The sequence below is a fragment of the Triturus cristatus genome, chromosome 2_2 (assembly GCF_964204655.1).
Source record: "Triturus cristatus chromosome 2_2, aTriCri1.1, whole genome shotgun sequence".
Lineage (NCBI taxonomy): Eukaryota > Metazoa > Chordata > Amphibia > Caudata > Salamandridae > Triturus > Triturus cristatus.
Window position 1 is genome coordinate 118846042 of NC_140582.1, and position 26681 is coordinate 118872722.

General features: G+C 43.8%; 1 protein-coding gene across 1 annotated transcript in view; it reads right to left on the minus strand.

The window, feature by feature from the left end:
* Positions 1-359: 359 nt before the first annotated feature.
* Positions 360-26681, minus strand: part of TBC1D2 (TBC1 domain family member 2) — a 416182-nt gene continuing 389860 nt past the window's right edge. Inside the window, exons 13-14 of the mRNA XM_085641125.1 lie at positions 5428-5549; positions 360-801 (exon numbers count right to left, since the gene is read on the minus strand). Coding sequence (XP_085497251.1) covers positions 600-801; positions 5428-5549 — 324 coding nt within the window. The 3' untranslated portion in view covers positions 360-599. The remainder of the gene's footprint in view (positions 802-5427; positions 5550-26681) is intronic.

Genomic DNA, 26681 nt, shown 5'->3' on the forward strand with positions numbered 1-26681 from the left:
AGCTTGCAATACTCAAGGAACGTCTCCCTGGGGCAGAGTAATGTAATGCCGTATTTTGCACTGCATTGCATTACTCCTGATTTATGAAGCAACTCAGGGCCAAGCACAGAGGACTTGCGTGGCTTGATAAATCGCATTTTGGGGTTGCATTGCCCATGAGCCGCGTTGCATGGTGCAAACGTAACGCAACCACCTTGATAAATAAGGCCCTCTGTGTAGTACCCTGTTTAGAAGAAAAGAAAAAACTTTTTCTGCAACTAAGAAATACAGTTTTTTGAAAAAATCAAAACAACTAAAAAGCATGAAACAGCAAGGACCAAGTTGGTCTGTAATCGATGTACAAAAAAAAGGTGAAAAAGTTGTTCATGACTCTTTTTATTTAGTGCTCGGGAAGGAGTGCGCTGAAAATAGTTCAGTGAAATGCCAAGGTGACACCTTTAGCTTTCCAATTTTACTCTTCTGTACATAAATTACTTTATAGAAGTTTAGGTGAAATATACATATCATATATAATACTATATATAAAATGCTCTGAAATCTTTATAAAAATGTCTGTGATTTAAATTCAATATGCTGAGAAACTGGGTGCTGTGTTCCATTTATGTTTCTTCCTCATCTTCACTGACGCCTACATCCAGATGCTTCTGTGCATGTTCCACTTTTTCTTTCACATATTCCTCCTTGATCCTTTCCAGCTCACTCAACTCCGCCTTCAGTTTTTCCATGTGGGCTGCTCGCCGATTTCTTAGCTGCTTCATTCGGAAGGGATTCATTTCATTAAATGCTATGTTCGTCAATTTCCTATGAAGAAAACAAATGTCTATGAGAGAGGCTGATATGTTAGTTTAGTTTTATAAAAAATAGATGGTATTCGAGAGCACATTGATTGTAGGTTACAGAAGTACATCTTTCTATGCATCTGCTACAGAAACAAGCATTGGCAAGGCCATCAGTTCTCGCCTTTGAGACCTGTTTGCTTTGCCAATGGCTTTTAGCAATGTTGCACAGCATCCCCAATGCTGTACATTGTGGCTAAAGTTTAAAAGTTGGATTTGTAACTAAAAATAAAATAAAACATTCAAAGTGATTTTTTTAAGCAGGTGTTGGAACAGAAGTACAATGGGAGGGTTGACGCTACACTGGTAAGGGTAGGCGAATGCTGAAGCAACATGGAGAGGGGTGGGGGAAACCAAAGCAAAACGAGACCTGAAAGAAATACAGGGGAGGGCATGGGTGAGAGGAAGCAGCACGAAGGTACAGGGAGGCAATGGGTTGAAGCAGTGAGACGTACTCCGGTGACAGAGAGCAACATGAAGTGCAGGGAGAGAAGTACACAAAGGCGTCAGTTAAAAAACAATGATCCAAGGTGACTTGCTCGCCGAAATGCCTTGGCATTTCCATATTTAATAAACATATAAGACAAATACCTTTGGAGTGCGCATTTCCTTCCACTGTGCCATGGGACCTGTGGACATATATATATATATACTGAAAAAAGCAAAGGTTAAAGTTATAGTTAGGTGAGAATGTCAGTTAAAACATACTGTTTTAAACTAACAAACGCACTGAAATTCACCAATTCCACTTATCTCAAGTGATTATAACTCAGGCCTAAAGTAACTATAACTTGCACCCTTGCCAAGCACATTCTTGTCATTTATGATATTATTTCAGATGTTACAGTCATGTTATCAATGATGTCATCCAACATGTCATGAATTATATAATATGAGAGGTAATTAGCAGTGAATGGCAAGGGTTATAGTTACTTTAGGGCATGGGATAGTTAATCGAGATAACTATAACTGGTGAACTTCAGTGGTTTTGTTAGTTTAAAATTGTAAGTTTTAACTGAAGTTTTCATCTAACTATAACTTCCCATTAACCTTTGTTTTTTTCAGTGAATTCCTAAGTTTATTTCTTTAAACACCGAGTAAGATATTACTACCATATCTAACTGTAACTTAATCATTTCTAGTTTTTTTTTAATGGAAAGTAATCGTTTTTTATCATCAGAACGCCTACCCGTTGCAGGCCCTGAGTCACACCCATCATGGACAGGCAACCGCATGCTGCACATGGCCTTTGGCCATGCCTGGTGTGGGGTTGGCTGCAGGGCCTGGCCTGTGGAAAAGCCCTGCATCCAAACCTTGCAGGCAGTCAACTGCACACCAACCATAGCCTTTGATGTTCTTGGAGGGGCTTGAAGTTCCTTAAGCCGTATGGTGGTTGGCTGGTACTTTTTCCATTCCATTCCAATCTTTCACAGGTCATAATCTCTGTCTCTGCTGTACTGAGCTTTAGATGGTTATTCTTAATTTATGTGTTTAAGGCATGAATGCCGTCACTGAGTTGTGAATTGTAGAGCTCTTCCAGGCAATTTAAAACAATTTGGGCGTCACCTGCATAGTCGTAACAGCTGAAGTTGTATAATTTAATCAGATTTGGTGAGGAGCGTTAGGCAGATGTTGACTAATAGAGGGGGTATCAAGGATCCCTCAGGACTGAATCCCAACGTTACCAATGTTGATACCAGTGTAGGCCTTGCAAATGTTTGTACAATTGCAGCACACGCATTTGCAATGCCATTAGTATTGGGAGGCAATTTTGAAATACTATTTGATCGGTATTATTTATGTTATACCTTTCCAAGATGGTCATCAAGTGGCTTATAGATTAAAGTCACAGTCATCTTGGAATTCTATTGTGTTTGTATTGTTTACCAGAGGAGCAGCATTTCAAGGTGGAACTCACATTGATTCTTCACACAACATGACAGCCATATCAGAATTACAGAACTATAATAATGAAGACCAAGCAAATAGATTTAAAAGTTGGCCTAATACTATTGGCTTTGCCAAATCGTGCACTGTAGTTGTGCAAGTAGTAACAAATCCAGTACCAGCGGTGGTGGTATGTAAGCATTTTGTGGGGAAATGAGGAAGGAATGGAAAAGTAACGTTGTGCAACTAGGAAGGAATCATTAGTATGGATGAGAAAAAGAGAGCTTGGGAGCAAGATGTGTGGAGAGAGAGAAAGCGGGCCAGAAACAAGCCCAAGGCAGAAAGAAAATGACTGGGCCAACACAGTCCCATCAAGTGCCAAAAGGCAAATAGCTTAGAAACATGCAAAATTATAAGGAGCCTCCTGGCAATCCCATCAAAACCATGGGACACCAAAAACACTACTGGGGCAGAATAAACATACAAAGAAGGAGGAAAGCCATTGAGTGAGGAGCACAGAATTGGAATGAACATGAAATCCAACCAATCAAGAGCAAGCGGCATACTCCAAGCCCTCTCCAAGTATAAGCGCAAGTTTTGGTTACAATGCTGTCTACAACAAACAGTGAAAGCTGACTGTGTCGAGGCTGCATATAACACAATAATACATCTAAATGCCTTAAAAATAAACTTTGCAATCAGCATGTTTTCATTCTGAGAAAGTAGATTAAAAAGCTTAAGGTTGAGTTCATAGTATCTTAACTTGCAAAGCTCATTGCTAAAATCTCAGTAAATTTCTTTACAGAAGAGCCACCATATAGATGAACAATTCTGACACAAAAATAATGTAGAGTACCAACAGAGCTGGCAAAATGTTAGAAAATTATCTTAAAGCTAAGAAGATGAGCCCATCCATCTCTTCTCAGACACAGGAGAATGGAGTGTTTGCTATTAGTGTGTAGGATCCTGTGTCTTAGTTATCATCCTTTTATGAGAAATTACAGATATTACTGACAAACACTTCAACAGTTTTAATTTACCTGAGACTACTTCTTCAGATTGTAACTGCCCTTCTGTACAGAGGAAGTTATCTAATCAAGTACACACCACCAAAAAACACAAATCTCCTGGGCCAGATGGTTTGTACGCTCAATATATGCTCATTGCTTAACCATACTATCCTCTATGCCTTTAGAAACATTCCAGATATTCACCATTTCAGAGGTTATATACGCAAGAGTAGCTGATGACAGTGCCAATATTTAACTTGGGGAGTGATGTACGAAGCAACAGGTTGCAAATAATGGCTGCAGATTGCCCACCAACTTTTTGCATCCTGCCTTTCATTTTGTGATTCAACCTATGTACTAACAGGATGTGTCACAAAATTGAGTCGTATGGGGTCACAGAACAAGCTGCACAATGAACATTATTTAGACGTGTCTCGATTTGCAAACCCACTGACAGGATATGAATGAAGGATGGTGGTCTGCAAGGAGCAGCAGACCACCATCCCCAAGTTTGCAATCTCAACGAGGAAACCTTTTTAATTAATTGTGCCTTTTTAATTAATTGTGCCAGACACAATTCCTAATGGGGGATCTGTACAACAGGGACAACATCCCTTTCTGAATCAGTTAACACCTCCTCTGAGGTGTCAATAACCCTTCAATAATTTGTGGGTGCAAATGCATCACAAACCATTATATATGACACTGCAAATCACAAGTAGGTGGGGACGACCCTTTCATGACCACCTAGTATGAAATTCAAAATGAGTTACAAAAAAAAAAAGTTTACGATTTGGGAAGGATTTCCTAATCACAAAATGGACACTGTAATAGAGCATTTTTCCGTCCTGTAATATGCGAATCGCAGGGTTTGCAACTGTAAAATAGATTTGTGTCTCAGACCCTTAACAGGACATAGTACCGTCTAATCTATCTTGTAAAGATGAGATTCAATATCTATACAAAAATATAGACTCCAGAATAAATGCACTTCAACTCAATATTATTCGTTTAGCTCAATGAGGTTCTTAAAAAGTGGGTTATGCCAGTAACACTAGGAAATGAGAATTATGGGCCGGTCCTTAGAACATGTTAGCTGTTTACTGCCTGGAAGTGGTTACAAGGTATCCCCAATGCTTGGCTTTGCACCCCTTCTTTTAAAAGTCTATATGCTTCCTGTGGTCCGGGTGACGGAGGACCACGGTCTTCAATGGTGAATATACATCAAAGATAGAGATTTCATTTTAGACCTTCAAAAAGTGGTAGATTGTCTGGGTAAGCTATTCAGTAACAAGAAAATCCAATCACATCGTGCACAGCTCTCGGTAGTATTTTGGGTCTTTAATAAAATATATATTTTTCATTTTAGTCTGATGCTATCCAAACTTTTTATTCTATGTACTGCCATTTGTGCCTTTCAGGTTTCCCGCTACTTTTTCTGAATGAATACATGGTTATTTGTTGGCTAACAAATTAATTAAATTGTTTACCCGAACAAGTCTACAACAATAATGTGACAAATAAATGTACACACAGCTTCATTATAAAGATTTTAGGCGCAACAGTATGCTTGTTTTGGCACATAAGTCTTAAAAATTATAGCAATAACAACAGTGCACCAGTAAATCCAAAAGCGTTCCAAACAGATAACTACAGAACCTTTAGGTGTATCAGCAAATGACCTTTCACCTCACCTGCCGTCACAAATAGTTTGGGTGAACGATGACAGATATTGGTATATCTCAGTTGTCTCGTGTTTTCTCAAAATCTCCTCCTCATTATACTTGAAGATTGCCAGGGCGTAACGAAATATCACCTGTAAAAAATTCAAACACTCAGTACCAAAGCATTGCATTAGACCAGAGGTCTTCAAATTTTTTGATGCCAAAACCCTCTTGTCAATATTTTTTAGGTGTAAGGACCCCCTCCTGACAAAAATTTCTAGAACCTGGCACTCCTCATCATCGACAACTATCGGCAGCCATAAACACCCCCTATTCCCAAAGCAATCATTTTTATGGTGGGGAAATAATATAAAACAATGTTTTGAAATCCAAAGGTCAGTGAGCGTGGGGGCATTGTCAAAGTTGTAGCTAAAAACAAAGAGCCTCATTTATGAGGAATTGGCGTAGGGCAGCATCACAAGTCTTCCTGCTGCACTGCCCTATGCCAATGTGAAAAGGCAGGAATACACATTATTTATGAAATACAGTGTATTCCTGTCCTTTCCCCTTGTGTTGGTGCACAAATTGCTGCCTAGCACCAACATAGGTAACAGTTCCAGTATGAATGGCAGTGGTAAAGCAACAGCCAGCACCTCTGTAATATTTACCAAAGAAGTCAGAATTTCAACAATCTATAAATAGGCGTGCTCAATGTACAACACTGTGCCACTCATCCAGTGTTCTCTCGTATGGAGAAAACTTGTCCCCATACATATAAAAACAATTATTTAGTTACAGAGTACAGCCACTAATAAGTTTTACTGCTGACTTTGTTGTCACTATATTTTAATAATAAATTCGTAACATCAATTTATATTTCAATAATGATCTTTCAAATGAAAAACTAGTAAAAATGCAGAGAATGAGCTGGGGAGGTGTAAGATTTTGGCGCTGCCCCAGGTTTAAGTGATTTTGGAAATCTGGGACAGCATCAAAATCCATGGGTGTTGCGTGGGAACACACATGCAACGCCCACGGAACGCCTCCTTAATGCAGAGTAAGCCAACACAGTGACCCGCTCTGCTTTGTCTTACACCATATCTATGAGGCAAATGCAAAGCCATACTGGGTGACTTTGTGCCACCTGGTAGGTATGGTTGAGCCGCTTGCTCCACTGGAGCATCAAAAAAAGTGATGCTCTGGCAGCGCAAGCCTCTCATAAATAAGCCCCAAAATATTCTGTACATTTTTTAGGTCTCTCACAATCAGGTAGCTACATATAAAATAATGGGCACCTTAAATGAAAAATAAATAGGAAAAGTTGTTACTCAATGGGAAATGCACTGTAGTACATTATGAAACCTCTATTAGCTAATGCACTGCAAAGGTCTGTGTGTAACCTGAGAGCCACAGAATTACACCTTGGTTGGTGCAGTGGAGAATAGTGACTTGGTAATTTTAAGTGCTACGAGGTCACAGCCTTTGACAGAAAGCACAGTGAATATGTAAGTCAATATTTTATACTTGCACACAGTATAAGATAGACTGCTACAAAATGTGCAAATAGTTTTACGGTAAAATAGTGCTTCCAAAATGTAGATTTTAGTAATACAAGAGCATATGTAATGCATTTTTTTTTTACATAACTGTCCATTCAACACCTCCTTAGGGGCACTAAGGGCTGTGTAAATACAATTACAATTAAAAGCTTGCACTTCAAAGCCCAGTTGTTAACTCTGCACTACCACTCAAAAACCCAAACCTTTGACATCACGAAGCTTGGAGTGATTCCATCAACGAAGTACCTAACTAATACCGCACATTTGCATTTCTTTCAGGCAAGCAGGCACCCTGGCACGGAAGCTTTTCACATCACAGGAGACTCAATGAATGAAACTTCTGCTGAAGCATTTTAAGGATCAACATTAGCAGTCCCGGGACGGTTGTCCTTTTCCAAAACGAAAGCAAATGTTTTGGATTCCAGGCACAAGTGAGCCTGTGGAATGCACGCCCCCCTCCCCAGGACTCCCGACCCCCCTTGGGGTTGCGCTCCACAGATTGAATACCTCCGCATTAGACTCAGAGTAGACTCCTGGCAACAGAACATCACATTTAGGCCATCATTATGAGTGGCCTCGTAATTATGATGGGGCTGGTTACAGCAGATACTGGCCCCATCTGAATTGTGAGATCTACAGAAACACTGAGGATCTCTTAATTTTTTGGCCAAAATCTTCGGGTGAAGGTCTGACTCAAAATGAGGAATTAGCAGGGGACCGAGTCCCCTGGTAATTCCTCATTTCTTATTTGACCTTCACGGTCACCTTGTATTGGGCACATTTTTCCCCAAATCTGGAGTTACTGGTAAACCCAGTATCAGTAACACCGGGGTGGGCATATATCGAGCCCATTTACCAGTCCATTCATAATAAGAGCCATAGAGGCGAGGGGAAGAGCCATGAAACACTTGAAGATGGAGAGTACAGTTGTTTGACGAATACTGCAGCCAGCGAAAACAAATCACAAAATACAAGATCATGCCTTGCACCAGTAACTGCCTTAATTTAACATTCCACAGTAAGATTTTTTTAAGTGTTTTTTTTTTTAAGTAATCCAGCTTCAACATATTTCCGACTTTCCACAGATTTAGAGTAACTTGGGTATACCACTACAGACACGTGGTACTAAAGCATTACAGCACTGAAACTCTGTGCCTGGCTCCATTTATAGCTATATACCCAAAAATGCAGAAAAACCTGCATAACAGTATTTCCACAAGAAATTCAAAATCTGTGAGAGAAAGATCAAATTCCAGCGATAAATCCACACTTCCCAACTGCCGTAACATTGTTAGCGCATTTATGAACTTTCACTTGATTTATTGTGAGAATGTACCTAAACAGATAAGTAGAATACTCACAGTAAAAAACGTTCTCTCTCATCAACCATTACTGTTAGACTTGGCTTTTTTGGCCAATTTGCTACAGACTTTTTGACCTCCTGTTTGTGACACTGTTTTTGTTGGTTTTGCGTCTCTGGGCATTTTACCACTGCTATTCAGTGCTAAAGTGCATATGCTCTCCTGGTAAATGATATTAGGGATTAGGGCTTCCATGGTTGGCATATTTGATTTACTGGTAAGTCCCTAGTAAAGTGCACTGAGAGAGCCAGGGCCTGTAATCAAATGCTGCTAGTGGGCCTGCACCACTGATTGTGCCAACCACACACGCAGCCTTTCAAAGGGTTCTTAGACCTGCCACTGCAGTGTCTGCATGCAGTTGTGACTGTCATGTCAACTTGCACCCACTTGCCAGGCCCTACCCTTCCCTTTTGTTACATGTAAGTCACCCCTAAGGTAGGCCCAAGGTACCCCTGTGGGCAGGGTGCAGTGTATGTGAAAGGTAGGACTTCTACTGGATGTGTGATGTTGGGCTGAAAATGTGTCTGGCTGACTTCTTTTAGCATTATGTGAGTTAAGTTAGCATTTACGGCACCATTTTGTATTCAGCTGCTATTTTGTGCCATGATTGAAATTAAGCTTATGTCTCACACCGTCTGGTTCAGCAGGAAACAGCCTTGATTGTTCTTTTTTTTTATTCAAGTTTGAACTTTTTTGTACTAATGAATAGCTCGTTCTGTGTTTGCATGCCTTTCTTTGTATGTAGCCCGGCTCCCACTGTCAGAGAGACGGGCACAGGCTGAGTAACCTTGAAGCTATGATAGAGTGTACCTTCTTTGTTCATCTGTGCCCAGGCTGGAAAATTCCAGTCTGGGCATGTCTTAGGGGTGTTGGAAATGTATATCTAACTTAACCTTGTGGACTGGGTTCAGTTCCTCGGCAGCTTTCTAAGGAGGCTGGTCAGACTGGACCCTGCTCGAGCGAATACTAATAAAATAACTTTGGTTTGTATTCTCTACTGTCTGACCGACTCTTCGTTTGTATGGAAGGCTGAGAGGTGGTCGTGAGTGACCCAGGTGGCCCTAATCGGGTACTTCCATCAGTGACATGTCCTGATAGTGAATTACAGTGCATTTCGTTTTTCACTATAGAAAGGCTATCTGTCCCAAAGGATAGAATGGGGAATACTTTGTAGCATCTTACAAGTATAACTTCCCACTGGGACAAATGTAGCTTAGTATGTAGCTTAGTATGCCTGAACTCAAAATGTAAACATGCATCTTTTAGTAAAGATGATTTTTATGTTGTGTGTTTGAAAATACCACTTGTAGAAAGTGGGTATTTTCTTACCTAGCCATTCTGTGTGCCTCTGTTGGGTTGTGGATTGACTGTCTGGCTTTGGTGTGACAGGGGCTGGGGATGCACATTCACTTTAGACAGCCTCTGGGGGGGTTGAGGTGTGTCCTCCCTTTCCAGGATGAGTAAGGGATGGGCTGAATTCAGAGTGGTGGGAGGGACTTCACTAGCACCTGAATAGGCCTGGTTTGCATTTAGAGTGGTGGGAGGAGATTCCCCTTGAACCTGAATAGGCCCTGTCTCCCTTGCACAATGCTGTCCTAAACTGATTTGGGCTGAGCATAGACACACTCTGCCCAAAACAAAAAAGAGAAACTGAGTATAAATATTGGGAACCAGACGCCAGAACTTTAGATTACTGCTGAACTAAGGAGCCTGCCAGGAAGAAGAGCTGAAAAAGCTGTCAGGAGGAACTGCCACTTTGCTGCGTGCTCTGCTGTGTTGGCTTGCTGCTTCTGTCTTGGGCAGAGAAAGGACTGGATTGTACTTTTATCATCCTGTTGTTAGCGTTTTCTCCAAGGACTTGAAGTAAAGCTTGCCTCCTGTTAGAAGTCTCAGAGAGATATAAGACTTCAGGGAACTCGCTGGATCAAGGAACTTGCCAAGAAGAAGAGCTGGAATAACTGCCAGGAGGAGTACTGCCCCCTTGCTGTGTTGTTGCTTTGCTAGGTTGTAGCACCGAAGGAGTATGCAGTTCCTGTAGGGTGGAGAAAGAAGAGAAGGAGGGTGGTTGGTTATGGAAAATGAACCAATCACTCTGATGACCTTTCAATGATGTACCTTAATAATACAAATCATGGGACCAACCCAATTCAGGTTCAAGATCGTTACAAAAGTTAACGTCATGAGTTTTCCTGGAAAACGGGTGCCGGGAACCTACCCCTCACTCTGCCTCAACCTAGCCTCCTTCTCTTCTTTCCCCACCCTACAGGAACTGCATACTCTTTTGGTGCTACATTGTATTTATTGGGGCCTGTATGCTGGTCCTATATGAGCCCCTTCTCCCTCATTTGTACTGAGTAGATTTTCTGGGTTGGCCTGCAGTTGCTGCTTCTGCCCTAGGCAGTGAAAGGACAGGACTGAACGTTCTTCACTTGTTGCTGAGTATCTCCAAGGGCTTGAAATATAGTTTGCCTCCTGTTCACAAAGTCTCTGGGACACCAAAGACTTCACTTACCTCTGGGTACAACCTCTGGAACCATGGGTTCCAGTTGCCACAGAGGGGCAAAGCAGCCAACACCATCAACAACACCGCTGCTAGCTCCGGGTCCTGAAGGCACCGCAGAAGGCACTGCCGCACTTTGCATCGCAACCCTGGTTTCGCCGACAACAACGACCGCCACCACCACTGAGCCGCTGCTTGCACCGCGACTTGAGGGCACCGCGTGCCGCACCGCTACGCTTCACACCACAACTGCAACGGTTGCCACGAACAGCCCGCACCGAAGTGGTCGGCCGGAACCAAAGGTACTGTTTAAGAGTCTGCTGACACTAACGCCAGCCTGCACAGACGCGGTCGGCCGGAACTGTTGTATTCTGTTGTTTTCAGCACCGTGGTAGCCCCGGACGGAGCTACGGGCTTCAATGAAGTGCATTTTAGAGTTATTCTTGCAAAGTGCACATTTCTGATTACTGTAGGTTGGTCTTTTATGGTTTTGGTCATGTCTGCACAGTTAAATATTGGTTATTTCTCTAAAACTGGTGTGGTGTCCTTTTGTAGTGTGCTCACTGTATTACTTGGTTATGTACCAATGCTTTACACACTGCCTCTGAGATAAGCCTGACTGCTTGTGCCAAGCTACCAAAGGCGTGAGCAGGGGTTATTTCAGTAGTGTATGCCCCTTATCCTGACTAGAAGGAAGGGTCCCTATTTGGACAAAGGTGCAAACCATTGCCAACTAGAGACACCCATTTCTAACAATTACGAACCAACTTCAATGTTAAAATGTAAGGCACAGTTCACTTTTAGTGTCCAGTGGTACCCAACTCACCATAAAATCATGGCCACAAAGAAGTTTTTTTGTTGTACTTAGAAGAGTTTTTCACTGACAGTGGTTCCTGAAATGTGGTGTGGATTTCTTCCAACAGTCCTTAGGATGCACACAGGCATTATACCAGTGGTCTCCAAACTTTTTTGTAATAAGAGTTATCTAAGTTCAATAAAAATCATCCAGAGCTTCTATTAGTGTAGACCACGTCAGACAAAATTACATTAACGGCCACCATATGCAAGATTACCAGCAGTAAGCACCTCAGTGCATCAAGCAGGTTTTCAAGCAGCAGTGTAAACAAGCATTTACAATGCAATGGTCTCGGCAATATTATAGGTAGAGCTATTGGTATTGCTCATTATGTTTTTATTATTTTTGTATCCCTAAATAAATGGCATTGTCATTTCTATTGGCATTAGCTTTTTTTTTGCATATGTGATACCTATTGCATTAGCAGAGAGATTGAGGTAGTGAGATAGAGAGAGAGAGTGAGGTATTGAAATAGAGAGTGAGGTAGTGAGAGAGAGTGAGGTAGATAGAGAGTGAGGTAGTGAGATAGAGAGTGAGGTAGATAGAGAGTGAGGTAGTGAGAGAGTGAGGTAGTGAAAGAGTGAGGTAGTGAGGGAGAGGGATGCAGACCGGATGGTCCCTCGACCTAAAAAGCTTCAAATGTAGTAGGCTGGGCTGCACACAGGCGAGCTACTTACAGGTAGCTGGAGAACTACCAGTGGCTCACATAGCTTACTCGTTGGAAAAGCCTGCATTAGAGTGTGTGTACTCCTCCCTGGGCGATTGGCTAACAACGCCCTCTTCGCACGTCTCGCCCCTCAATCTCGCCCGGGTGCTGAATGCCTTGTTCGAACTATGCCCGCGGCTGGCGGTGGAGAAAGCTATCTTTGTTGCGGCGACCCTAAAAAAGGCGAAATGCAACATTCCTGCTCAGCTTCCAGCTCAGTGCCATGCTCGACTTGTGGCCAGCAGGTGACGCTCGCGCTCCACGTTAGTGATTCCTGGCCCGAAATATTTAGCCAACACAACTGTGGCTACTCTGGTTTCGTAGAGACAAAACCCCCCGAAAGAATGCTGCACCGGTGGCCTTGTTAGCCCGGTTAACGGCGAGGTAGGCTCAATCATTTCATCCCCTGCTTGTCACCTTCCTATAGTATCCGGTGCTAACGGCTGAGGCGGCACCGCCCCGACAGGGCCCGCTGTTGCTGAATCTCGTCCCGCTGTGCTTTTTGTCTCGAGCAGATGGGGGCGTGGGCTCGACGTTCAGGCGAGGGGGCTCCTTTTGTGGTGGGGGCTTGCTGCTTAACATATGGTTCGTGCCCCTCTGTGATAAAGATAAGCCAAACAAGGACTCCAGTGACAAAAAAAACACAGGGGCAGGCAAACTTTCTCACACCGAAGCACTGGCGGAAAGACGGACGTGCACAGAGGCACGTGTGCACGTACACGGAGACGAACAGAAAGTCAAGCTTGTACAGTCAGATACACTCAGAGACAGACACCAGCACAACAACACGGCGCCGGACAGATGGATCCTCACGGGCAGACGACAGCAAAAAAATGGCGGATGGAAGCTTCGAAATTTTTTCGGATACGGGGGCGTGTTCCTGCTGTTCGAAAAAGGGCGTGGCTAAAAAGTGGAAAGAACAGCACGGAACACGCCCCCGAATTTGAAAAAGACCGAGCCTATTTGGAGGGACGGCTCTCTCCTCCAATGGCTGGTCTCCATTTAGGAAGCCAGCCAATGGAGGAGAGCCAAAAAGAGAGGCGGGCTAAAGAGCCACTCTCAGAAACATAAGTCAAGAATCACAATGCTTCAATGAATATTGAAACTGCAAACTGCATTTCTTTGGGTATGCATAAGTAGCCAAACGAAAAGGTTCTAGATCTGTTACCACGATTCCTTAGGGAGTCAGGATTGTCATCATCTGAGCATGAACTATCCGTTTGTTACCTGATCAGGTTTAAGGTACAGATGGTGCACTGTGGGCTAGCATATCCTGAGGGTGTGCGAAGACTAAGTCTCGTGAAGTTTATGTTGACCGACAAACGCTCAGTTTTACTTGGAAAAGTATAAGCCTTATGACATTGCAAAAGAGTGAAGTGGCATAAAATAGCATAGAGTGGAGGGGCGTAGAGCGTGGTAAAGTATCACAGAGTGGAGTTAATAGTCAGAGTGGAGTGGAAAGCCATAGAGTGCAGAGCTGTAGAATGGAGTGGAAAGATGTGGAAAGATGAGGAGTGGAGTGTCAAATACTGGAATAAAGTAGAGTGGCCTGGGGGTACAGAGGGGTCTGGAGGAGTCCGAGTGGCCTGGAGGAGTCAGAGGGGTGACCTGGAGGAGTCAGAGTGGCCTGGAGGAGACAGAGTGGCCTGGAGGAGTCAGAGTGGCCTGGAGGAGTCAGATTGGCCTGGAGGAGTCAGAGTGGCCTGGAGTGTCGTAGAATGTTGTAGAGCAGAGAGGCGCAGAGTGAAGGTGCCCCAGAGTGGAGACAGTCCTCCTGGGCAGCGCATCATTGCAGACAAAGGTCAGGTCTCGAAGGAGACACATGAAGGGGGAACAGACCCAAACTGCTTCCAAGGAATCAGACCTAGAATACACATCCCCATCTGCGAAATCAGAAAAAAGATGGGAGCACAACTCATTGTTGTTCATTGCTGTGGTTTCCTCTACAGAGATGGGGTACTCTGCAAAGTACTCAGGGTCTACTAAGAAGTGAAGCGTTGCACTGACAGCCAACCCTCCAGAGGGGAGGAAATATCACTTGGAGTCCAATCTGAAGGATGAATTACTGGACTGTCCTGCCTGGGTGACATGATATCCTGCCTGTGAGCAAGGGAAGGATATATCAACCCTGCAGGAGAAGTCGATTGTGGAAGGCACTGCTGTGATTGACCCTGGTATAGGGTCTGCCCGACAGACTCTTTAAGCAAGTGTGCCACAGGAGTTGCCTTACTGCTAGATTGGGCAATGCAACCATCACATATGCCCATCGTAGTTGTCAGGCTTATGGAGTGGTGTACCGTGTGGTAGGCCAGACTGAAGCTGGGATAAGCGCATGCTGGCGGCAGTGTGCCCTGTAAGTAGACTGTGTGAGTGTGACTGTCAAGTGTGCCATTGGGTCGGGCCGGTCGTGATGTCTAATCGATCCTAGAGGTTACCTGGGAAGAATTAAGGTAATTGCCTTAAGGCACTAAAGGCCAAAAATAGCACCCAGCGTCCATTGCACAGAGAAATCTTCATTTGCGGACATGTGGCAGGCACGCTGAAAAAGAAGCATCAGTTTCCACAGGAGTCCTTCAGAGATGCTGCTACTGGGAGAACAGGATCCGAGAAAAGTGCAGCTCAACAAGGGGTTGCTGCCTCTGCCTCACATTTGAAAACAGTGATTTAACCGGTAATAACCCAAACAGCACTCTGGCAGTCCGATCGGACACACATACAGAGGAAAAAGCAAGCCGCCCCTTGCACCAAGAAGTCGTATAGAAAGAACACACTGCAACATTTAAGACTTGGAGAAGGAACATTAAAAACCCAAAGAATGCAGCTCAGTCACCCTCCCTCTGGGCCTAGAGTTAGGAACAGCGGATAAGAGCCAAGGCTAAGCTAAGACGGTGCGTGGCTGGCAAGTAAATGAGACGAGAAGTTTCACCCCCTCCCACGCCGCTGAGAACTCGAGTGCGGAGCAGCCGAGAACTCCCAAAGTGCGCCTACGGGTCCCAGCACTTTACTTGAGTGTAAACTTTCGACTGACCTGCCCGCCGCCGGCTCCTCTGGAGGCACGGAGTAGAGACACCCCATGGCTTGCAAGTACAGACCCAAGTATGTGAGTGTCCCGGGCCTGGACTCGCTGCTCCGCAGAACAGCTTTCTGTAACTTTAGCTGTACGGAAACGTGCCCCCAGGCCTCTCCATTCTTCGGCGCTCAATGCTCGGCGCACAACTCATTAGTTTCCTTCCTTTTGTGAGGGGAAGAGGCGTCTGCGAGCCAAGACCCTGGACCGACTCATAACAGCAGCTGCAGTGGCAGTGGGGACGGAGGCTCGGCCCTGCGGGGCTCCCTCCCTCCCACTCCACCCAGCTCCTAAAACGTGCACAGTCTGCGAAGCGACAACATCTGGCAACACTGCAAGAAAAGAATGAACAGGCAAGAATGAAAGTTCCCAGGATTCTGTGCACACTCACCCCTACCTCCCTCTTCCCATCTGTAAGGAATAAGGGGGGAGCAGCGGAGCGCACTCTCAACCATACTCGGTTCCCTTGGCAACCATTGAGATCACAGGCCTAGTTTTTTCGAAAGCTGGACCTCAAAATAAAAATTCATATAGGTATATATTCATATAGGCAGGCAAACGTTCTCACACCGAAGCACTGGCGGAAAGACGGACGTGCACAGAGGCACGTGCGCACGTACACGGAGACTAACAGAAAGTCAAGCTTGTACAGTCAGATACACTCAGAGACAGACACCAGCACAACAACACGGCGCCGGACGGATGGATCCTCACGGGCAGACGACAGCAAAAAAATGGCAGATGGAAGCTTCGAAATTTTTTCGGATTCGGGGGCGTGTTCCTGCTGTTCGAAAAAGGGCGTGGCTAAAAAGTGGAAAGAACAGCACGGAACACGCCCCCGAATCTGAAAAAGACGGAGCCTATTTGGAGGGACGGCTCTCTCCTCCAATGGCTGTCCTCTGTTTAGGAAGCCAGCCAATGGAGGAGAGGCAAAAAGAGAGGCGGGCTAAAGAGCCACTCTCAGAAACATTCAATCTCCGACTTCCGGTTCTGCCTTCGGCAGACCGGCCGGTCCTGGACCTAAAAAGGTTTTGTTAACTTGAAATGCCTCAACATGGATAATACTCAAAAGCCACAGCTACAATGCCTTGACACCAAGGTAATAATATTAGTAACAAATCTCCTCAATGCCACTTGTTTCATCACTCAAATATCGGCCTTGAATATGTTTTGGAAATGCAGACATTTTCTCCAAACGTGCTGGTGAGGTCTGAAAATACACACATTTTCATCTAAAATAAAACTCCATTTTGGTATACCCATATTAATTCAACCAAACAAAGCTTCTAAATTAGTAGGCTGGGCTGCACTTAGGAAAGCAACTCAAAGGTAGCTGGACCAGCCGTGGTCCATGCAGGTAACAGCAGTGGGGCTGTGGGGCCGGTTAAGGGGTGATTTCAAGTGACGATGCAGAGGGAAAATTAAATAAATAATTAATTAATTTTTCCTTGACATCGTCCCTCGAAATTCCCCTTACACGGCCCCACCACCCCACCGCTGTTACCTGCATGGACCGCGGCTGAACTGGACCACATGAGAGCTACTTAGATGCAGCTGGAGAGCTACCAGAAGCCTGCACTATAATTTACCTTAGGATTCCTTGGACACTTTGTGCCTGATTACGATGCGGTTAGGAAATCATTCCGACCGAATCGAATTGGAAATGGTTTCTGACCGACACAGATCGAGCGAGTCCGACCAACCGAGTACGATGCATCCGGATGCTTCCAGATATGGTTGGACTCCCATTGACTTCAATATGAGCCTATGTTCCGACAGAATGCATAGGCTCCCATTGAAGAATGGGGTGGCTGGGGAAAATCGGGCATCCTGTGGTGGGCACCCCCTGGTGCCTTGCCACACTGTGCATGGCTGGTAAGGGGGACCCATGGGTACTCCCTCGGGCCTGATTGGGAAAGCTCCGGGTGCAGGAGGGGGGCGCTAGGGACCCCAAAGTCTGATTCCGACTGCCAATTCAAGTCATACGGCACGATTTGAAAAGGCTGTCTGAATCCAGCATCTTAATCGGTCGTTTTTAAACGTGGCCCGTAGAGACGTACGATTCTGCTCTGTATGGCCAAGTCATTCCAAATGCCATTGGGTTCGGATTGGGATATTCCTAACGCCTAACTCGCATCGTACTCGGTCAGTCGGAAACCTTTCCCGGTCAGTTGGAAAGACACGTTCCTGATCCGATTCAGACTGAGCAAATGCCGTTAAGAGGTCTTCCTAACCGCATCGGAATCAGGCCCTTTGTCCTCTGAACGTCTCAAGCTTGAACAGACCATTAACTAAGTCTGGTTGTAATTGGTTGTAATTTTGTTTATACCAGCACAGTCTCACATAATTTTCAGTATTTCACTTAACAAGATTATGCCACTATGCCATGTCTTGTAATCGACATTTAGTTTGGATAAAAATCCTATTATGGTAACATGGTAACAACATGGCCAAATGTGAGTGGCTGTTGTTAGCATCACATTCATTTTTGCACTTTTAGCACAAAATGCGTCCTCTGTTCAAAATGGACACAAGTTCAAATTTCAAGCTAAAACAAAAAACAGTACCAAGAGCTGGAATAGCATTTCACAAAATAATGCATTATTTTGCACTCTTTTTTTTACATTTAGCATAATTTTCGCCACAGAAATTAGGTGAATTTTATCTAGGCCTACCATTACCCCCGAGAAGTATAGTTTTTAGCTGATGAAATATTTCTAAATAGGATTTTTTTGTAAGATTTTTTCAATTTACTATAGCAATAGTGCCTGGAACATGTGAGAAAGTGGAATTCTCAAACATGGGATGGGGTGTCAATAGAACTGATAGATTATGCTTTTTATGCTACTGAAGTACATGAATACAAATTTGGCAGGAAATTGTAAAGTTGACCCAGACTAAGATGACTAGAGGCTTAGCAAGAGTCAAGGGATACATTTTGTAACTAAATGTAGGCAGCACTGCCGACATACTGTGCTTAAAGAAATAAAATGCAAAAAGAACAATTAATGGACAGAACGCAGAACAATTTCATACATACACCCCAATACAGAGATCTGGGTTTAAATCCATAGTTTTTTTTGCCCCCCATGCCATTCCAGTTTGAACCCAGCCATATGCAAGAAATAAAATGGTATTACTGGATGCAGAGTGGAGAGAACCTTCCGCACTACCCACATTGTAACACCAACTCTATGATATCATTGAGAATTGGACAGTGGTATGGTTGCAACCTATATCACCTTTGTAAAGTTACTACCACGGGGAAGTTCCAGTGGCAATCACCTCTTCTCAGATTTGCTACCATCACTTTCCAGAGAGCTTGCGGCCACATACATCCTCTTTTCAAGAGGTAAAGAAACATATTGGTTGGGAAAGTATAGGGTGCATGGGAAAAATTAGATGGGGAAAAATGAGATAAGGAGATTATATAAGTAATATCACAATTCGAAATAAGGGAACATAAAGGTGAACTGCATTACAAGCAAGTATGTAGATCATAAAGTATCAGGAATTGGTACCACCCATTGAAAATGTCATTGTAACGTTGGAGCTCCGTACCCAGTCTGATTTATAATGAAGTTTTTGCCTTCCCCGGATAAATACCCTGTATCGAAACCAAGCTCCTTCATGTCCGAAGTGTCCCTGATGCAGATGTTTGTGTCCTTTAAGAGGTTTGTGACCTATGTCTCACAACACAATGGGCTAATGCGTCTGCCACCTGTCACGTGTGTAGCGATCTTCAAAATGGTGTCCGTTTCTTCTCAGGGGCCCGTGATCCTGTCTCATAAATTGTGCTTTTCTTTTCAGCAATAAAATCATCCCTAAAGTCAAGCCAGCGCGACATCCCTAATCTCTTCTGGTGTGCATGCCCTATCTCGTTGAGTCCGATAAAGACAATTTTATGGGAACACCTTGCTTCCTAAAGCGCTCCAATATCATCATAGGCTTTATTTCGATATAAACAATATCTTTAAAAGCAGTACAGTTAGTACAGAACAATAAGAGAATAAAAGGAGCCAGTACATTAACAAGCAATTCATATTACAAATAACCCCAATAAATTAGATAAAATCATTTAAGAACAAATTAAACAAGATAGGAACGCCTAGATGATCTAATGCGCCAGGCCCAACCCAGGAACTTAGCTATACCACAAGCAAATAGTGGGCGGGGATCATTTTTTAGAACACGTAAGGCCTCCTTAAAATGCCTTGTCCCAAGTTCTCTGCATAGTGGTTTTAACCACCTACTGCGGGGGAGAGCATAGGCCGGACATTCAAAAAACAAGTGTGGGATTGACTCTATCTTATGCTCACAAAATGGGCACATAGGGATGGTTTGAGCCGAGGACTTCCACCTAGAGGTAAGTTCCCCTACAGGAAGTAGGCCTATCCTGAATTGAAAGTACAATGCTCTATCACTGCGCTTTATAATGATGTCCAAGTAGGGTTCGCAAAGGGGCATATCTTTTACTAGTAGGAAGTTCAGGGAGGTCCTGCACAAATTGGAGTTACCAGATCTGCTATCGGCTACCCAATTCCAATATAATTTCTTTAGCACAGGTTTAGGGGGGGCAGTTCTATTAACCCAGGCATTACCAAGGCCCATGTTGAGGAGAAGACGCTTGACTTCCCTCAACCATTGTATCTTAGACCAGCCCGGTGACTCCAACACATCAGTTAGGCCTTCCGCAAAGCAAGACAACTCTGGGACTCTCCAGATTCTTGCCCATAGAAGGAGAGGGCGGAGTCGAGCCTGATCACCAATTGAACTTAACTCCATATCCAAAAGCAGTGGGAGGGTTGGGGTACTATAAGGAAGTCCCATTAAATCTTTCAGAAACTTATTTTCCGAGCGAGTTAGCTGGTCCGCCTTATATGTCCCCCAAAGTTCTGCCCCATATAAAACTGCATTAACGCCCCTTGCCCTGTAGATGTCAAGAATTGTTACAATAGGTTTTAGGGTTGAGGCACGTTGTTCCTTGAGAAGGACACCCAAGACCCTTTTATGAGTCAACAACATCTTTTGTAAATGACATTCCCAACTCATCGAGTCACAGAGGCGGATGCCAAGATAGTCGAACTCAGTAACCCTCTCTAGAGGAACAGCATCTAAAATTGGTGGTTTGACTGTCTTTTTCGGGGGATTGAGAACTAAATACTTAGTTTTCCCAGTATTGATAACTAGCCCCCTTGCATCGCAAAAGGATTTGAACCTAGATAACAGGCTCTGCAGGCCTACAGGGGTCTTGGAGATCAGGAGGGTATCATCTGCAAATAGAAGAGTAGGTATTTTTCTGCCGGCCAGGGATGGTGCATCTGATGGAACTTCCGATAAAAATTCCACCACTCCATTTACATACAAGGAAAACAGAGTGGGGGCTAGAACACACCCCTGGCGTACTCCTCTATTTACAGGTATTCGATTTGTTTTTTGGCCCTGATTACCCCACCTGATCTGGGCAAAGTTGCCGGCATGCAACTTTATCAATAGGCTTAGAAGGTACGGGGGAATGCCCAAATCATTCAGCACACCCCAAAGTTGATTACGCGGGACCAGGTCAAAGGCAGTCCGCAAATCTATAAAAGCGAGATACAGACTGCCTTTGCCCAGTACAACCACTTTCCAATAGAGCATCAAAAGCCGAAAAGATTGCTCTATCGTCCCCATACCTGATCTAAAACCAGCCTGGAAATCAGAGAGAATGCTTTTTTCCTCCATCCATTGTAGTATCCTACCTAAGATCACTTTGCCTGCCACTTTCTGTGAGGCGTCTAAAAGACTTATGGGGCGATAATTAGCGGGGTCGACCCGACTCCCTTTTTTAAAAATGGGAACAACTTCGGCACCCTTCCATGAGCCTGGAAAAGTTGCCCCCCTGAAACTAGCATTCAGTAGGGCAGCAATAAGTTTCCCCCACTCTACTGGGTTGATACGTAATAAGTCCCCTGGCAAACCATCCGGGCCTGCCGCTTTATTGGGGACAAGACATGTAATTGCCCCCACCACTTCCTTAACTGTGAACATATGCTCCTCAGTAAGTTCACAGGGTTCTACAGAAAAGCATTCTGTCTGACATGTCCCCGCACTCAGGGCCACAGAGTAAAGCAGGGAAAAGTGGTCAAACCATGCATCCTCTGTTATATTGCATGTAATTAAGGAGTCCACAGGCTTGTCCCTTGCTCTTAGTAAGTCCCAGAAACCCTTGGAGTCCTTCCTTATGCTAGCGGCTTTTAGATCGTGCCAAAACTGGTCCTCCCATGCAATTTTAGCCTCCTTTATAATTCTCCTTTGGTTACCCCTCGCAGCACTAATCAAGGCTCTGTCCTTAGATTTAACCGCCTTGATTAGTTCCCTTTTGGCCTCTCGGCAAACAGGAGTAAACCACCCGACGTTGCCCTTTGTGGCGCCTCTTGAATTACGTCTCTTTCCCACATTGGGGACTAAGAATAAATCGCCTAGTGCATGCGTGATTTGGTCGAACAATAATGAGATCTCCTGTGCACTAGCAGGGGGAGAATCTAGGCGATGGGGAATATTGGACATTATTAACTTTACCTCCTGAATCTTGCACTCCCTGGCAGCAAAATTATTCCATTTTAGGCGCCTACCACAATTTGAGGGGCATACTTCATGGGTAGCTCTCCACATATGCGGGATTCGAGGAGGGGAGTGGCCCAACCAGAAGGGGCACAGGGATAGTGACAATGGATTATGGTCACTGTCAGTAGACGGCAAGACCACCATATCCAACAAATAGGGCCACAAACAGTAGTTCAGCAGAATGTAGTCAATCCGTGAGGAATGCCCTACTCTGTTGAACGTGTGGGCCCCCATTAGGTCTGAGTTGGATCTGCCATTGGTGGCTCTAAGGTTATACTCCATACAAAGTGCATTGAGATCAATAGCACCTTGATTCCATCTCCTAATAGGTGGAAGTTGCAATATTGGAATGCCTCTCCTAGTGTCGTCTTCTCTATTGCCCAGCACATCATCTGCAGCAAGGGGTTCATACGTGCAATTAAAATCCCCCGCTAGCAAGATATAGGCATCAGATTTGATATTTCTGAGTTCCTCGTCAATGCCAGTTGAGGATAACATAGAAGAACCCCCCCGTGCTCCTCTAATATAGATATTAAGAATTTCAAGTACTTTCCCTCCGCAAGGGCCTCTAACTATTAGCCTTTGGAGATCAGGAGACTTAGTGGTAATAGATTTGATAGAGTAACGCAAGGAAATATTCACCCAAATTGTCAGCCCTCCCGAAGGACGGCCTTTCCCTCCCTTAGGGCGTATGGCAGGGACAGAATAGGTGGTATAACCCATCTTTTGTTGAGGTTCCAGAGACCAGGTCTCCTGGAATAGACAGATCCCAAACGATTCGATCAAGGCATTCCAATCTGGTATACCCAAATTCCGTCCAAGAAATATCACAATTCGAAATAAGGGAACATAAAGGTGAACTGCATTACAAGCAAGTATGTAGATCATAAAGTATCAGGAAACGGTACCACCCATTGAAAATGTCATTGTAACGTTGGAGCTCCGTACCCAGTCTGATTTATAATGAAGTTTTTGCCTTCCCCGGATAAATACCCTGTATCGAAACCAAGCTCCTTCATGTCCGAAGTGTCCCTGATGCAGATGTTTGTGTCCTTTAAGAGGTTTGTGACCTATGTCTCACAACACAATGGGCTAATGCGTCTGCCACCTGTCACGTGTGTAGCGATCTTCAAAATGGTGCCCGTTTCTTCTCAGGGGCCCGTGATCCTGTCTCATAAATTGTGCTTTTCTTTTCAGCAATAAAATCATCCCTAAAGTCAAGCCAGCGCGGCATCCCTAATCTCTTCTGGTGTGCATGCCCTATCTCGTTGAGTCCGATAAAGACAATTTTATGGGAACACCTTGCTTCCTAAAGCGCTCCAATATAAAATGGCAGCCACGAGCATTATATACACTTTATAAATGAGTCTCAACACCCGCTTTATCCAAGCTTTCAAATGTGGCACTATCTGGCTGGTTCTGGAATATTGTCCGGCTATTTTGCTTTCTATAATATGGCAACGTACTGCTGACTGCATGTTGAGGCTAGTAGTGGTAAGTAGTCGCATGCAGTGACAAGTAGTGAAAAGCAGTGACAAGTAGTGGTGGCATATAATGGCAAGCAGTTCAAGTTGTGTGCAAATATCTGAAAGTGCACCTCTTATTTAACTCATCAACTGTTTGAAGTACCTCATGCCACTGCATCTAATGTGATTCTGCCTCATGTGGAGAAGCTACAAGAGAGAAAGTAATGTAAGGAAGCTGTTGTGTTTTTAAACTGCTTGCTGTCACTGTTTTTAAGACTGACTTCCAAATCCCAGGGGTTACTACTGTATCCCAGTAACTACAAGTGGTGGCAAGTTGTGTCAAGCTGTGTCATGTAGAAGCAAGTAGTGGTGTCTGCAAATGTTAAGTGTCAAACGTCAAGTGAAAGAACTTTAAAAATATCAGCGCGTTGGTTGTAACTTCATGAGTAAAAGTCATGAGAGAGAATATATTCTACAGATGCTGCGGTGTTCTTCGTAATTGCTTATCATATCTGATACTGGCTTCCATATCCTATGGTGACTGCAAGTGATGGCAATTGTTGACAGCTAGTGGTACCTGGTAGTGGCTGCAAGTGTCTGCAAATACACCACTCATTTAACTTAAAGCTGGCTCTATGTCTCTCATGATTCAACAACTAATGCAAATCTGCTGCATGTAGCCCAAAAGGTTAAGTGCGATCACCTTGTCTGCATCTGACTTACGATCCCTTTTGGAGGCCCAACTACAAAAATAATCTTATATCTGCATTCAAAAGCTCTCTGAACACTAATTTTGGGACTTTGTTCCTATCACGCCTGGCAACGCATATTGACAGCAAATGTTATCTGTCTTTCTACCTAAAAGGTCTTGCTTGTACCTCTATCTTCCTAATTGCTTTTTGGCTTTCAACTGAGTTTGTACGTGGTCAATGAATTTGCTCCTATAGTTACATAACAAGTTCCAGGCTATACCACTACAACCTTCGACGTCAGATATCTCCAAGTAACAAGTGGAACTTTTCCAAGAACTCTCACTACGCTCAAGGCTGCATGATCATGGCAGACACAAGCGAGAAAGAACACAGAGTTGAACCACGAGGGTCCAAAGACTATAAAGGTCCCATATATTTAAAAAAAACGGGTCAAACGAGAACAAAACAAGATCATCATCTCAAGATTCCCCAGATTCCACCAGTGAAAGGGACACAGGACTTCTCTTATGGAATGGACATTATTCTATCAATACTCAACACTCTCCATGATCTCACTCAGTCTCAACATCTATGGGTAACTTAGCTGTGTTTTATCATCTACTGTTAAATTAAAATTGTTATCATATCATACTATAGGTTATTCTATGGTTAATTGATGGTTAGAAATGTTATCATATCCGATTATAGATGTTCACAACAACTTAATAATCCTGCTCGAGTCCAGACCCAATGTCTGGCAGTTATTCTCTGCTCTGAGGCCTACATGGCTCATCTTTTTGGTTCTGGGGTGGGTTTTCAGGAGGTGGGGGTGGTGTTCTTCTTGTCAATATTGAGGTTGAGTTTAGCTATAGTGAAAGTCAGGTCTACGTTGTTGCTTATCTCATGTAACACTTTAATGCAATATTCAGACTGTACCTTTCCCCTGTGGTTCTTCTATTCCCTACTCTCTCTTTGGAGTCTCCCTTCCCCCACATTCTGTCTACTCCAGCCCATATTTAAGTTATGTCTCAGGTATCACTTAAGAATATCTTCCTTAATACCAAGGGTTTTAACCATCCTATCAATAGGAAGAATATTTTAGTCTATTGCCTGTAAATGTAAAAGGTGATATTCTAATACTCCAAGAGACCAGAGCCAGGCCTACTGAAGCTCAGAGCAAAAATAATTGGATATCGGACTACGCTTGCCCCTCACTTGCAATAAGAAGAATGGGGTATTCACGTGTTTTCAAAACTTGCAGGGTGTCAGCTTGATGCTTTTACCCACGATGACTAAGGCAGATATCTTATCTACAAAATCACAAAAAACAATTCCTCCTTTTACATTGCAAAAATTTTGCCCGGACGATGGACATCTCAACATTCTACCATTTGATGCACGTACACACGCAGCGCATGACGTAGGACCAGGACACATAGAGGAGGAAGAGAGTTGCGGGACCTTAGCCGACAGCTTGGGCCGTTTGGAGCAATGCCGCAGCTTTCAAAGAAAAATGCACGCGATGCAGTGTACCGTTCATTATGGACACACCCGCGATATTTGGAATTGACGCCGGTAGCAGACTCCCCGCGTTTTTGCTTATGCGTTCGGAGATTAGGATAATTTTTCACACGGTGTAAGCGCTAACAGCATCTACGCTCACACCAGCACTCGAGTGACACATTGGGCCCATACCCCATCCAGTTTGATATCCATTTATGCGGCCACCAACCTGATGCGGTGGAACAATAACTTCTCAGTTCCCTTGCTTAGATATCTATTGTCCATTTGATACTACATCCATACACCTCCAACATTAGAGGACTCCCTTCTCATCTAAAGAAGGTCTGTTCCACCACATGGCTACCTGATAAAGGCATAACGCCGAAACGCGCGTAGACACAAATTTTATCAGCCATGACAGTTTTTAACCACGTCAATGTATTTAAACATTGAGTTGTAATCATACCAAATTATAGTCCATGTGCAATTTGAAAACAATATGTCATTCTTGCTCTTTACTGTTCATCAAGGTTGCATTTGAATCAATAGTCCATAAACAGTTGCAGTATAATATGAATGAATGAATATGCCTACGGAATAAAAGAGCAGCAATGGACTTGATGATACTCTGTTCTTCTAGAATACTTTCGGTTTCTTTTTCTTACTGTAAAAAAATATTTATGCAAACCCCCAAAAAAACATTGTTATATAAATAAAACATATATATTTTGGATATTTACTTGGTTGATTGCATATTTGTTTGTTGTATTTATAGGTCCACTGTATGTCAATTTGCATTTCCTAAATGTTTTCTTCACTTGCAACTCAACATTCTGGTCATCTCTAAATCAGCGACTTCTTGAAATCCCTCTCATCAAGCTGATATTAGCAGGCGACTTTAACTTACCATATTACACCAACCTGGACAGATTATCACACTATACATATAGACCCAATCATTCACGTGC